This window comes from Arvicola amphibius, chromosome 3, assembly GCF_903992535.2.
Source record: "Arvicola amphibius chromosome 3, mArvAmp1.2, whole genome shotgun sequence".
Classification (NCBI taxonomy): domain Eukaryota; kingdom Metazoa; phylum Chordata; class Mammalia; order Rodentia; family Cricetidae; genus Arvicola; species Arvicola amphibius.
In genome coordinates, this window is record NC_052049.1 from 28,098,805 (window position 1) to 28,111,779 (window position 12,975).

Sequence of the window (12,975 nt, forward strand, 5' to 3'; positions counted from 1 at the left end):
AACAGGAGGAAAATAACAAAATCCAAGCATCGTCTTTTCTGAACTTTGCCCTTAGAGAGCACTTGAAACTGCACGTATTTTGTTACTCTTTAGGAAATTGCCACAGACAGCTGGAAACCACTCCTTTTTATTATGCAGAAAGTTGTTTATTCCATCATGATCTATAATCATGCATAATTAAGAAAATCACAATTAATATCCATTAAAATGGAATTAGTTTAGTATTTTATAGAACATTCCTTTAATCACACAAGATGGTGGAGCTGAGTGACTACAGTTATTTTCTAAAGAGTTTCTATTATAATTTTATTTCTTTTTTTTCATATTACATAACAGCCTCGGTTCCCCCTCCCTTCCCTCCTTCCGTCCCCACCTACCCCCATCCCGCAGAGCAGCTAGGTCAAAAGCACCCTAAGAGGGACACACATGGCGGGTCCCAGGAAAGAGAAATAGTTAATATTTCCAGGGTAAACTGGGGAGGGAGTAGAAGGGCAAGATGGGTAATGGGAACATGAGGGCTTGAAATGACCGAGTTGAGGAAGGGATGAAGGGGGGAGCAATGAAAGAGGTATCTTGATCGAGGGAACCATGATGGGGCTAGGGAGAAACCTGGAACTAGGGAAATTCCCAGGAATCTAGGAGGATGACCCCAGCTAAGAGTCCTAGTAGTAGTGGGCAGGGTGCCTGAACTAGTCTTCCCCTATAATCAGATTGGTGACTATCCTAATTGTCATCATGGAAACCACTTCTAATTCCCACTTTTACCCCTGGCTATATCCCAAAGAACTTCTTTAATGAACACATAAACTAAACCTTGGCTTTTGCCTTTCTTCCCAGATGCTGTGTCAAACCAGAGGAAGGAATGTTCTTCTTCGGCTCTTCGGCTTTATTTTACGCGTTCATCATATGAGAGATGCAAGGAACTGGATGACGCTTTCAAATTAGCTTCAGGTGAATGATAAAGAGTTCAGTTTTCATTACTAGCTCGGCCTTGATCGTCTTATAATTAATTGTTTTGATTTCCAAGGCTTTTTAATCATTAGCAGGTATGCTGCTTCAAAAATTTATTTGATTATTTTTATTTTTTATTCTTTTACTATTTTTGAGATAGGTGCTCACTATGTTACTAATCTACATGTGAATCTCTGGGTTCTTGTTATTCTTCTGTCACAAGGAAATTTGGGGACTCCCATATTGGGCACTGTGTGGTACCAGGAAAATTAGGGCCTCTTTAGATTCCTAGTATTGTTGATTAAATAATTTAAAATTGAATTGACTAGAAAGTTTGTGGACAATATTACCTCACAAGAACATGAGATGTATATTGTGAAATATTTATTTACACTGTAAAGATGTTTCTCTGCCTAAGGCACCTTCTGATTTTGATTTAATAGAGAGATGAATGAATGGCCAATATCTAGGCAGGAACACGTTAGGCAGGACTTCCAGGGACAGAGAGGATTCTAGGAAAAAGAAAGGCAGAGGCAGAGGAAGTAGGGTGAGCAGTATGGAGGTGAGATAATGAACTACATGTCAGAATGTAGACTTAAAAATATGGGTTAATTTAAGTTATAAAAAGTAGTTAGGAAAAAGCCTAAGCTAAGGCCAAGCTTTCATAACTAGTAAGTCTCTGGATCATTATTTGCAGGTCAGGGGCCCAAAGATAATCCAAGAAGAAAGCTTGCTGCAGATGTGAATGCATGGATTTGGGTGTTTTGTTGCTGTATGTGTCATGCTTTCTTGGGGAGGGGGGAAATGATTTAGCCAGAGCAGAGGGTTTATGGGGTCTGGAGACAGAGCACACAAGCTGAAAATTTCACTAATTTTGTAGGAGCTGCTCATCCTAATCCAGTTTGTCAGTAAGGCAATGATTCCCAGCCTTTCATGCTCACAAGTGTCACTTGGGGAAAGAGAGAAAATGTAGATTCCGAGGCATTTTTCCTCAGATATTTTCTCACTCTCTCTTTTTAAAATAATGATTATTTATTTTAATTTTAATTCTTTGCACTTGTGTTTGGCCTGCATGGAATGTGTAAGGGTGTAAAATCTTGGCCTCATGGACAGTTGTGAGCTGCCATGTGGGTGCTGGGAATTGAAGCTGGGTCCTCTGGAAGTGCAGTCAGTGCTCTTAACCACGAAGCATCTCTCAACCTCCCCTGATACTCTTATAGTTCTTGTGTGAGCTCAGAAATCTGCAGACACCCCAGCTGGTGGTGATTCATTAACTCATGGCTTGGACTTGTGAGATATTACATTAAAAAGGCTACTATTTGCATATCAAACCCAGAATTAACAATGAAAATGAGGAGGCACTCAGATAATTTATTAAAAATACCAGGTTTTCATAATTTCTCATTATAAAAGTACAGTGTATTCATTTGAAAAAAAATTGCAAAATTTGGACAGTTACAAGAAAGGAAATGGAAATCACTCAAAATGTGATCTGTAAGATTAGAAATGTCTGGTTGTGACCTTTGTAAGAGCCAATTATAAGTGGAGATAAAAATATGTCTGAAATCATGAGGCACATAAATGGAAAATAGGAATTCAATTAGCATTCAAACTTTTCAGAGCACTTCTCATATTTTAGGTAATGTATTCCTGTTAAGTAACAGCTTTTAAAAATTGTTAATATGCTATATGTAGGGCTATTGTTTTTCTCCAATATTTTATCACAAAGAATTTCAAATATAGAAAATGTAGGGGACATAATAGCTTTTTTTTTTTTTTTTTTTTTTTTTTTTCCTCATGGTTTATTTTTTTTATATTTAAAAATTTCCATCTCCTCCCCTCCTCCTCCCCCTTCCCTCCCCTCCTCCTCCCCCTTCCCTCCCCTCCTTCTCCCCCTTCCCTCCCCTCCCCTCCACCCATACCTCCCCTCCCTCCCTCTCAAGTCCAAGGAGCCATCAGGGTTCCCCACTCTATAATAGCTGTTTCTATACTGATTACCTATACATAATAATTTTATTTGACCTTTGCCACACATATACATAAATGTTTATAATACTGACCGGTTATTTAACAACACCAATGATCATGTGTTTAAAAAGCTTATGTGAGTTATGGAATTATTTAAAAGTAAGTTTCATCTTCATGATACTTCATCCTTTAATATATGTATGCTTCTTCTAATGCTATTCTTCTGCAAAGCATGCATGATATTCTTATTGAAATAAGGTATTTAAAACTAATTTTATAATATCCTTTATCTCAGTCCATACATGTTTTCTTCTTTTTCTTCTCCATCATCATTTTGATAGAGTCTCAGGTGTCCCAGATAGACAGTCAACTTTTTCTGTAGTAGAGGGTGACTTTGAACACCCGATCCCATCTTTCTCCTGAATGAATGCTGAGATTATAGGCCTGTGCTCGCCCCTACAACTAGTGTTATGTACTACAGGTGTGAGCTCAGGGTTTCCCAAAGGTTAGCAAAAGCTGTACCAGCTAAATTATACCCCCAGCCGCCTACTTTCCAATCTTATTTTTTCTGTTCATTGAGAGTCATAGCAGAAGAAGAGGAAAATATAAAGATGTGCCATATACTTCCTGCCCGCCAAACTTCTCACACTAGCTACATCTTCTACTGCAGTGGAGCAATTAAAACAATGAATCTCATCGACTTATTGGCTTCTCAGATGACACCAATCGCCATTAGGGTTTGCTCTTGGTATTGTGTATTTTATGTCTCTTCTCAAGGATGTCTCCATGGATAACAATGACTGACTGCCGTGTTGTCCGGAATGTTTAGCTTTTTTGAAACTCCTCTGTGTGTTCTGTCTGTCCACACAACAACTCCTGTGTGCTCTTCTCAAGATGCCACACAGTTTAATGGAGTTGTTTTGAAAACACTTGACAGAGTTTGCACTTTACCTTGTTGATTTTGCTTGATTTGCTTATGCTGACTTATTTCCCTTGTTTCCTTTGGTGTAGGAAACCAGGGCAGGAAGCTTAAAGGAAAACCCTTTGTCAGAGGTGGAGGTCTTGGCTTTGTTTCTGACCTTAGCTTCCTGGAGCTGGATAATCCTGCTGGAAACAAAGAGAGGTACTCTTCCTGGGCTGAATCTGTAACCAGTCTTCCTCAAGTCATAAAACAAAAGGTATGTGATGCTTTGCTTGAAGTAGGGGGGGCGGGGAGGAGGGGGGAAGGAAGCCGTTGTGTTTATTTGTGTTGGGAAAATGAGATTACATCAAGGTGATTAAACAGAATTGGCTGCAATTAGCATTTCTGCATCTCAATTAGGCTTTATATAGAAAATGAATGCACACATGATAATAAGAAGCAGGGGATGTGGCTTGTTCACAGATCAGCAGTAAAGCTCAAATGTCCTGTAAACCCCAAGGCAAATTAGTGAGAGAATTCGTGTTTTAATTTTTGCCTTAAATATGATTATGTTTTCTTTTAAAGATTACTTTCTTGCCGGGTGGTGGTGGCAAACGCCTTTAATCCCAACACTCGGGACACAGAGGCAGGCGGATCTCTGTGAGTTCGAGGCCAGCCTGGTCTACAAGACCTAAGTTCCAAGACTGGCTCCAAAGCAACACAGAGAAACCCTGTCTCAAAAAAAAAAATTACTTTCTTTGATTTAGTATCAGCGTATGTACATGATATATGTGTTGTAGTAAGGGCTTCTATTGCTGTGAAGAGACACCATGACCAAAGCAACTCTCATAAAGGAAAACATTTAATGGGGAGGCTTACATTTTCAGAGGATTAGTCCATTATCATGATGCTGAGACATGACGGTGTACAGGCAGACATGGTACTGGGGAAGCAGCTGAGAGTCCTACATCTTGCAGGCAACAGGAAGTGAACTGAGACTCTGGGTGGTATCTTGAGCTTATATAAGACCTCCAAGTCCACCTCCACAGTGATACATTTCATCCAACAAAGCCACACCTCCTAATAGTGCTACTCTTTTTGGGGGGCATTTTGTTTCAAACCACTGCAGTTGTGTGTGTGGACTCACGCATGCCATCGTAAGCTTGGGGAGACCCATGGACAACTTTGTGGAGTCAGTTCTTCCACCCTTGTGTGGGTTCTGAGGACTGAACTCAGGTCGTCAGGTTTGTTGGGCAAGTACCTTTATCCACCTAGTCATCTTGCCAACCCCTTCATCATATTTTCTTTGGTTGCTAATCCAGAAGGGTTACAGATTTTCCCAGAGGAAGGCATATCGATTTGCTTGTTGTTGCATCTGTCAATCTGATTACTTCTCTTCCTGTGCCATGGTTCATGGGCTCTGAAGTCACACAAATAACAGTAGCAGCTAATGCCGGGCAGAGGTGAGGGTGTTTTTTACCACAAAAGTGATTTTTATTTTATAACACATTATATGTATTCCAAACAACAACAAAACAAAACAAAAAATAACCCCTCCCCCCAAAACCCCAACCTTACTGAGTTACACAAACGTGCACAGTGAAGACCGAAGATCATACTGGAATATGGGTTAGGTCTCCAACACTCAAAATTAGCAATGATGCTGATTTAAAAAAGCGGGGCATTGATAACAATGGATGCAAGGTTTCATGCATGTTAAATTATTAATAAATGCACTGATGCTGCCATAAATAAGGCAGTTTGTCTAGAAAACCCTGAAGCTTCGTGGGTGCTAGAATTTTACAATGTTCTAGCTTACATGAAGTAGAACAATCAGAAATCTGGCAGACAGTTCACCAGATGGATGAGTGTACATGGTTTATAACGCTGTAGGTGATAAACCATGAGACCTTCCATTCAAGTCCTTGGTGACATCATTGTGGCAGTCTGAATGTAGCCATCACAACAGGGTGTAGGGAATTTTAGCAGCGCCTTCTTGTTCCTGGGAAAGCATGTTTTCGCATAAGCCTTGCTTTAAAGGTTAGCCACTGCACCTTTGACTTCAAAGTTGCTTTTCCTCTGAAACAAACAAACAAACAAACAAACAAACAAAAACACCAAGCAATAAAATCTCCCTGCTTTAGCTTTTTTCAGCAGAGGGCCTTGGTCTCCAGGAAAGAGATATTACATCTCTAAGTCAGGAAATTTAATCCTAAGTGTAACTGAAACTGCTTACTTGCTGTAATTCAAACCCAATTCCTTTTCTTCTGTATTCTTCTGTGCTCTATGGAGGTGATAAAGCGTTGTCTTTAAGACAATCTTCCATTCACTAGACAATGAATATTCTTTGGCTCTTTGTTTTACGGTTTAATGCATGCTCAAGATGTAAGCAATATTTTTCCCCTATCTGTTCTAAATTTTCCTAGGTTTGTGGAGATTTTGTTGCAAGGAGAGCGAGTCCCCCTACCCCCTTTTAAACTTTAAACAACAAGCACTTGTACAGGGCACACACTCACCAGTCCTTTCACTTTGCTCAGTTTCACGGTCTGAAGACATTTCACAGAAAATCTGGAAATAGGCAAGTCACGAGTTTCACTTTATTATTAACTATTATTGTTAATTCCGTGTTCAGCCTTGTTTGTAAACCAAATTCTGTCACAGGGAGTTGGAGAGATGGCCCATCAGCTAGGAGCACTTGCTGCTCTTCTGGGGGGACCCCACTTTGGTTCCCGTCACTCATGTGGGAAGGCTCACACTTGCCTGTAATTAGTGACATTCTCTTCTTGCTTCTGCGGGCACCTGCATACACATCCCATTCTTTCACAGACACATGGACACACAGACACACACACACACACACACACACACAGAGAGAGAGAGAGAGAGAGAGAGAGAGAGAGAGAGAGAGAGAGAGAGAGAGAGAGAGAGAGAGAGAGAGAGAGAGATGGAGAGATGGAGAGAGTGAGAGAGCATAGGTGCATATGATCAAGAAGCAGCAGCCTATATAGGATTTGCTTCTTTCTTGCTTTGGGGACTATATTGGAAATCTTGAGCCATATGAACTACTGGAGCAGCTACAGTGAAAGCAAGAGTGGCTTTTCCTCTTGTCCCAGTGGGATTGTGTATACATATCATAAGAAACCCCGTCTCACCGAAGTCTGAGCACTGACTGAGGTCTTCTCTTTGTAGCTGACACCATTGTATGAGCTGGTCAAGGAGGTGCCCTGCGCCTCTGTGAAAAGACTGTACCTGAAGCGGGCACTTGAGGAGTACCTGGATGAATTCGACCCTTGCCATTGCCAGCCTTGCCAGAACGGTGGCCTCGCTACCGTCGTGGGGACACAGTGTCAGTGTCACTGCAAGCCGTACACATTTGGTACAGCGTGTGAGCAAGGCGTCCTTGTGGGCAATCAAGCAGGTCAGTGGGAAGGGTCTTCACTCATCACGAGGGATACATCGCAAAGGGAACGCCTCCGCTCTTGACATGCACTGCTTGGTGTTTGCAGACGTGAAATTGCGCTTGCACTCAGACTCCGTGGTTTTCCATCTCCACAGTATAGCTTTTAAGGTTAAGTCCTTTGCTCTCTCTTCTTACTCGTCTGAATTCGAAACACCATTCTGGTTTGACTCTTCATGCTTGAATTCTCTGTAGAATAGAATTGTGGTTTTTTTTTTAATTTTTAAAAATTTATTATGTATACAATATTCTGTCTGTGTGTATGTCTGCAGGCCAGAAGAGGGCACCAGACCTCATTACAGATGGTTGTGAGCCACCATGTGGTTGCCGGGAATTGAACTCAGGACCTTTGGAAGAGCAGGCAATGCTCTTAACCTCTGAGCCATATCTCCAGCCCTTAGAGTTATGTTTAAAATATCACCCAGCTTCTCATAATTGTCTCACAGGCTTTGTTCTACAACAGCTCTTGTGTCGCCTGCCTAGCCTTTCTGACAGCGAGCTCTTTGGACCATCCCTACAATTTTGTATTGTGTACCATTAGTCAATATTTTTCAATAGACAGGTGGGTTTTCAATTATCTATTCAAATAGAAGCATCTTTTACTAGTAGGAATTGGAATCCAAAGTGGAAATGGTGATGTCTTCCCCCCTTCACTTTGGTCATTGTCTGGAGAAGCAAAGAAATGATACAATGTACGTGAATGTACTTTGACACTCTCAAAATAATCAGCACACTTAAGGTATTGTAAGATGTTTGCTACAGCAGGCCGGATATGGATACTTCAAGTTAGAGGGGAGAGCCTTTCTGGCTGTTGTAAAACATTTTAGAGAACACTAGAAAGTACTTGGAGAATAACAAAGGAACAAGAAGTTTGAATGACTTGTCCAAGTCCATGAACTGATAAAATACCATCGCTGAATTCCCACCCAGCCACGTCAGAGCTTACAATATGCCTGTTTTAAATCTCTCTCAAGGTCATTCATTATCCCTGTCCCCCAAAAAACATATTAGCAGCAAGTCCAGCATTAAGCTCTGAAGTCTTGCTCTCCAGAAGTCAAGAGCCTCTTTCTTTCTTTCTTTCTTTCTTTCTTTCTTTCTTTCTTTCTTTCTTTCTTTCTTTCTTTCTTTCTTTCTAGGAGGGGTTGATGGAGGTTGGAGTTGTTGGTCTTCTTGGGGCCCCTGCATTCAAGGGAAGAAATCAAGGAGTCGAGAATGCAATAATCCCCGTCCCAGTGCAGGTGGAAAGGCCTGTATTGGAGAAACAACTGAAAGCCGGCAATGTGAAGACCAGGACTTGGAGCACTTGCGGTAATGGAGACCAAACTTCTTGGCTGTTACTTCAAGAATGTATCCTGTGCAGTGAGCACAAAGTTGAGGATAGCTGCCCTTTGATGACCAGCAGGGGAGTGGTGATTTTTACCACTGTTTGCTTTGCCCTTAACACTGGAGGCTGGTCATGGCCAATATCACTGACTGTGAGCTTCAGGTGTTCCAGGTACCAGGTGTTCCAGACACGAGGCTAGTAATTGGGAGTGGGCTGGTGGCTTTGCCTCCTTCTTGCTGTGTAGCCCTGAGCAAGTCACTTGACCGACCCTTAAAGTCAGAATAATAGTTGTAGGTAAACCGATAATATGATATAAGCGCTAAATGAGATCCACCACGTAAAAGTGACCGACACAGGCTTGTGGAAAATGCCAATAAATGTGTAGATGGTCAGGTATAGCACTGCCTTCTACTTTCTTGATCTCTGGCACAAGCATAAAGTCAGACACTTTAGATTGATGATATTTTGCCCGACTGGTCTAGTGGTGATCTGACTCTACCTTTACATTGGCGAGGATCATGTAGAAGCTCTCTCAGCTTTCTTGACTGAAGCGAACCTCCAGACTTATTTTAAAGCAATCATTTATTTATTCACTTAATTGAGACTGGGTTTCATGTAGCCCAGGCTGTCCTCAAACTCGCCATGTGAATGAGGATGGTCTTGAACTCCTGATCTTTCCAAGCGTTGGGACTGTAGTTTGTGTCACCAGGACCACATTTTTTGTTTTCTTTGTTTTTGTTTTCTGTTGTAGAGTTATTTTATTTTTCTAAGTATGGAGGCAATTTTATCAGAGTTTAAAAGAAACACTCCTATGGTGAGCGAGCTATAAATCTCATCCACTTCCCAGAGGAGAAAAATGGAAGAGTAAAGAGGGAAGGAAGGAAGGGGGGAAGGAAGGGAGGGAGGGAGGAAGAGTGGGAGAAAAGAAGGAATGGGGGAAGGAAGGAAGGAAGGAAGGAAGGAAGGAAGGAAGGAAGGAAGAAAGTCATGCTATTTAAACTAACATGGAGGTCAGGCATGTGACACACTAGCAGTTATGTGATGGGGAGGGGAGCTTTAGGGAACAAATAAAAAAGTGTCACATGCAGGGAAATCCAAAGTTGAGCAGAGACAGACAGAAAAAGAAAAGCTATATTTTCCTGAGTAATTAATATGTAAAGCAGCATGGTGGTGCTCTGTAAGAGACTGTGCTAGGGAGTGGTCAGCGAAGGCAAAGTATAGTATCTCAATAAAGGGATAATTATTCTGCCAAACAGAAATATTATTCTGTCTAAAGATCGCATAGCTTAAGGTGAGCCTGCCCACTCAGGGGCCAAGTGATTGATCTGGCTTCACTAAAGTTTTCGGTTCAGAAGGCGTTTTTTTTTTTTTTTTTTTTTTTTTTTTTTTTTTCCTCTGTATATTTATATGCGAGTGCCCATACCCAAGAAGGTTAGAGGTTAAAGATTCCCCTGGAGCTAGAGTTATAGGCTGTTATAAGTCCTCTGACTTGGAGGCTCGGAACAGCACTCTGGTCCTCTGCAAGAGCAGTAGGTCTCCTCAACCACTGGGCCATCTCTCCAGCTCTAGAGGAGTTTCCTCCTACTGGGACTTTATTGTTGTAAAGCGGTAACTCTAAAATCATTTAGGAGCCAGGCCCTGGATCACAGCTCCCAGTGCTTCTGGAATCCATGGCACCTGGCAAAGATGAGTTGGCCAAAGAGGTACAAAGTAATTTTTGGCTTTTAGCCACAAAAGAAACAGGCTCCATTTCTTTTGGGTCTTTTGAGTCAATTTTTATCTCCTTGTCATTTTCAGTCTGAAGAAAAAAAATGCTAGTTGCTGTTTTGGAATTGGAGTAATGACTGATCTCATTTTAACAGCTGAATGGGGGTATCGTGTGTGGCATTTGGGGTACTTTTCCAGTGGACCTATCTGAAAGACTCCCAAAGTGCATTTGTTGGTCCATTTGTGCCACATTCCAAAAGTTCAGAAACCATACAAAAGATTTCAGTAAGATAATTTGGAGGCCATGTGAGTTAAAGAAAGAAACAAGGAGCTCAGGTGTGTGATAGATGAAGGCATAGGCTGCCTTGACCTTCAGTCTTTCATGCCTTGTATAAAATGACAATAACCAATGTCAGTGGGGAAGGACATGTGGGTTATCGTGAGAATGCACTGTACCTCCAAGAGGATGAGTGTGGGAAGCAGGTCTCTGCCTTTTACACAGAACTAAGTCTGTCAAGTGGAGGAATAACAAACCTTTATATACAAAGCCAGAGAGAGTGGGGAACATTTTAAGGGAGACATGGAAGTGATCTCTGCCTCCTGTTCTTCTTTCTTTCTTTCTTTCTTTCTTTCTTTCTTTCTTTTTCTTTCTTTCTTCTTTCCTTGTCTGCTGTCTTCTTCTTCCTTCTTCTTCTTCTTCTTCTTCTTCTTCTTCTTCTTCTTCTTCTTCTTCCTCCTCCTCCTCCTCCTCCTCCTCCTCCTCCTCCTCCTCCTCCTCCTCCTCTAATGAGGGAATGTGTCCTCATGATTGGTAGATATAGGAAAATTTTGATTATTACTTCACATTTCTGATTTCCTTGGGGTGTTGCAAAAGATGAAAAATTTGGCTGAGAAGGAAGTGCCACAGCCTACTTGGGTTCCTCTCACTCAGATTTCGCTCACTGGAGAGGATTGGTAGTAAAATGAGCACAGAGGCACCACGGACAATCACTGTTTAGTGATGATTCTCCATTATCATTACAATTATAAGCTTCTGCTGGCATGATCACAGTGATGGTAAATTCTCAGGAATACTGTGGTGATGTGGGCATTAACGATCTCTGCTCCTTTTAGACTTGCTATTCTTTCACCAAGTAGATAGAATTAATTTTGTGATCAAAGAATTTCAGAACCCAACAGCAGGAGACAGCAATATCTGAAAGAAATAAACTCTAGAAATCATATAATGTAGATGTATTACCCAAAGACTTTCATCTTTCTTCCTGCTTGCTTCTCATACTACTGATCCTGTAGATACTTAAATCACTGTCTTTTGCTAGATTGAGTTTATACTCAAGGTATTTAAAAAATATAATGTGGTCACATATTTGGTTCTGAGAATGACCAAAATATTTATCCATGGTCTTGTACTTTCTACTTGCATACATTCAGATATAAATGAAAAATATAGATAATATAATATACCATCTAAATTGTGGAAACCAATCACATTGATTTCCATTTGTTTCTGTTTTTTTTTTTTTCTTACAGATTACTTGCACCACATTGCTTTCCTTTGTCTTTGGTTCCCAAAGGATTCTGCCCATCACCTCCTGCCTTAAAAGATGGATTTGTTCAAGTTGGTTATGAAAAGATACCTTTTTCCTTTATAAATATTACTGCTTTTGTCTCTTGGCTATAATCTATCTCCTTCTCCCTGGTGAAATAGTGGTAAAATATTTTATAGGTGCTTTAACTTCAGTAGTGGAGGATTTCATTTATGACATTTTTTCTTTGTCCCAAGGTGATTCAAAGTTTGTAGAAGGTAACATTCCTTCTATGGTCTGGGATGTCACTACTGCCACCTGATGAATGGGAGTTACCATCATGCCAGAGGGCTAGTCAACATTGCCAATGTTACTAAGTGTCAATGTACACACAAATTCTTAAGACTAAAGAATCTTCTTTATTCTTTTCATTGGAAAAGGCTTATCTTAAAAAGTTTCATCATGAAGTATTTTATTTACCTCCAGAGATATTTTTAATCACTGTCTAATAGATGGAGGCTATTATACTTTTACCAATTTTTATTGTTATGAAAGGACCCTGGTCATTTCTCATTGGTTGTTCTAATAATGTCACTTGGCATTGTGATGGTCTTAATTAGTTCTGGTCCAAGGTTTTCTTACAATTGAGTTTTGAGTCCAAATTCAATGAGATCTCTTCATGGCTCACACAATTGATATGCTTCATGAGGATGCTTTCAATGCTGCCAACTTTATCTCCTTCGGGGGACATTTTGATTCTTAAATTCTAGGCTCTTAAGCTTACAATAATGAGAGTTTGCTTAAGTTTCCACAAATGTATATATTGTTGAGAAAATGAGAAGGCAAAGGAAGAAGGAGATGAGGTAGAGGATGGTAGAATGTTCTACACACTCACCATGATCTGTGGGGCTTGAATGAAACATGTTTAGAGCAATATAAACTCATACATCTTAGCAGCCTATGAAGCTCTTTTGCTTTTTTTTTTTAGGAGCCAATATTTTTAAATACTGTTTCAGAATGTCCACATAGGTCACTCAGGAACCTCCAAATAGACGCTGCTGTTTGATTCCCATCCTCCAACCCTTTCTGACTCAGTAGGTCGCAGGTGGAGCCTGGAAATCTTCTTTTCTGGTTTCTGAAA

The 12,975-nt window shown here is 40.7% G+C and overlaps 1 protein-coding gene across 1 annotated transcript in view; it reads left to right on the plus strand.

The window, feature by feature from the left end:
* Positions 1-12,975, plus strand: part of C7 (complement C7) — a 59,260-nt gene that overhangs the window by 29,034 nt on the left and 17,251 nt on the right. Inside the window, exons 9-13 of the mRNA XM_038324350.1 lie at positions 838-951; positions 3,931-4,097; positions 7,010-7,238; positions 8,414-8,585; positions 11,839-11,926. Coding sequence (XP_038180278.1) covers positions 838-951; positions 3,931-4,097; positions 7,010-7,238; positions 8,414-8,585; positions 11,839-11,926 — 770 coding nt within the window. The remainder of the gene's footprint in view (positions 1-837; positions 952-3,930; positions 4,098-7,009; positions 7,239-8,413; positions 8,586-11,838; positions 11,927-12,975) is intronic.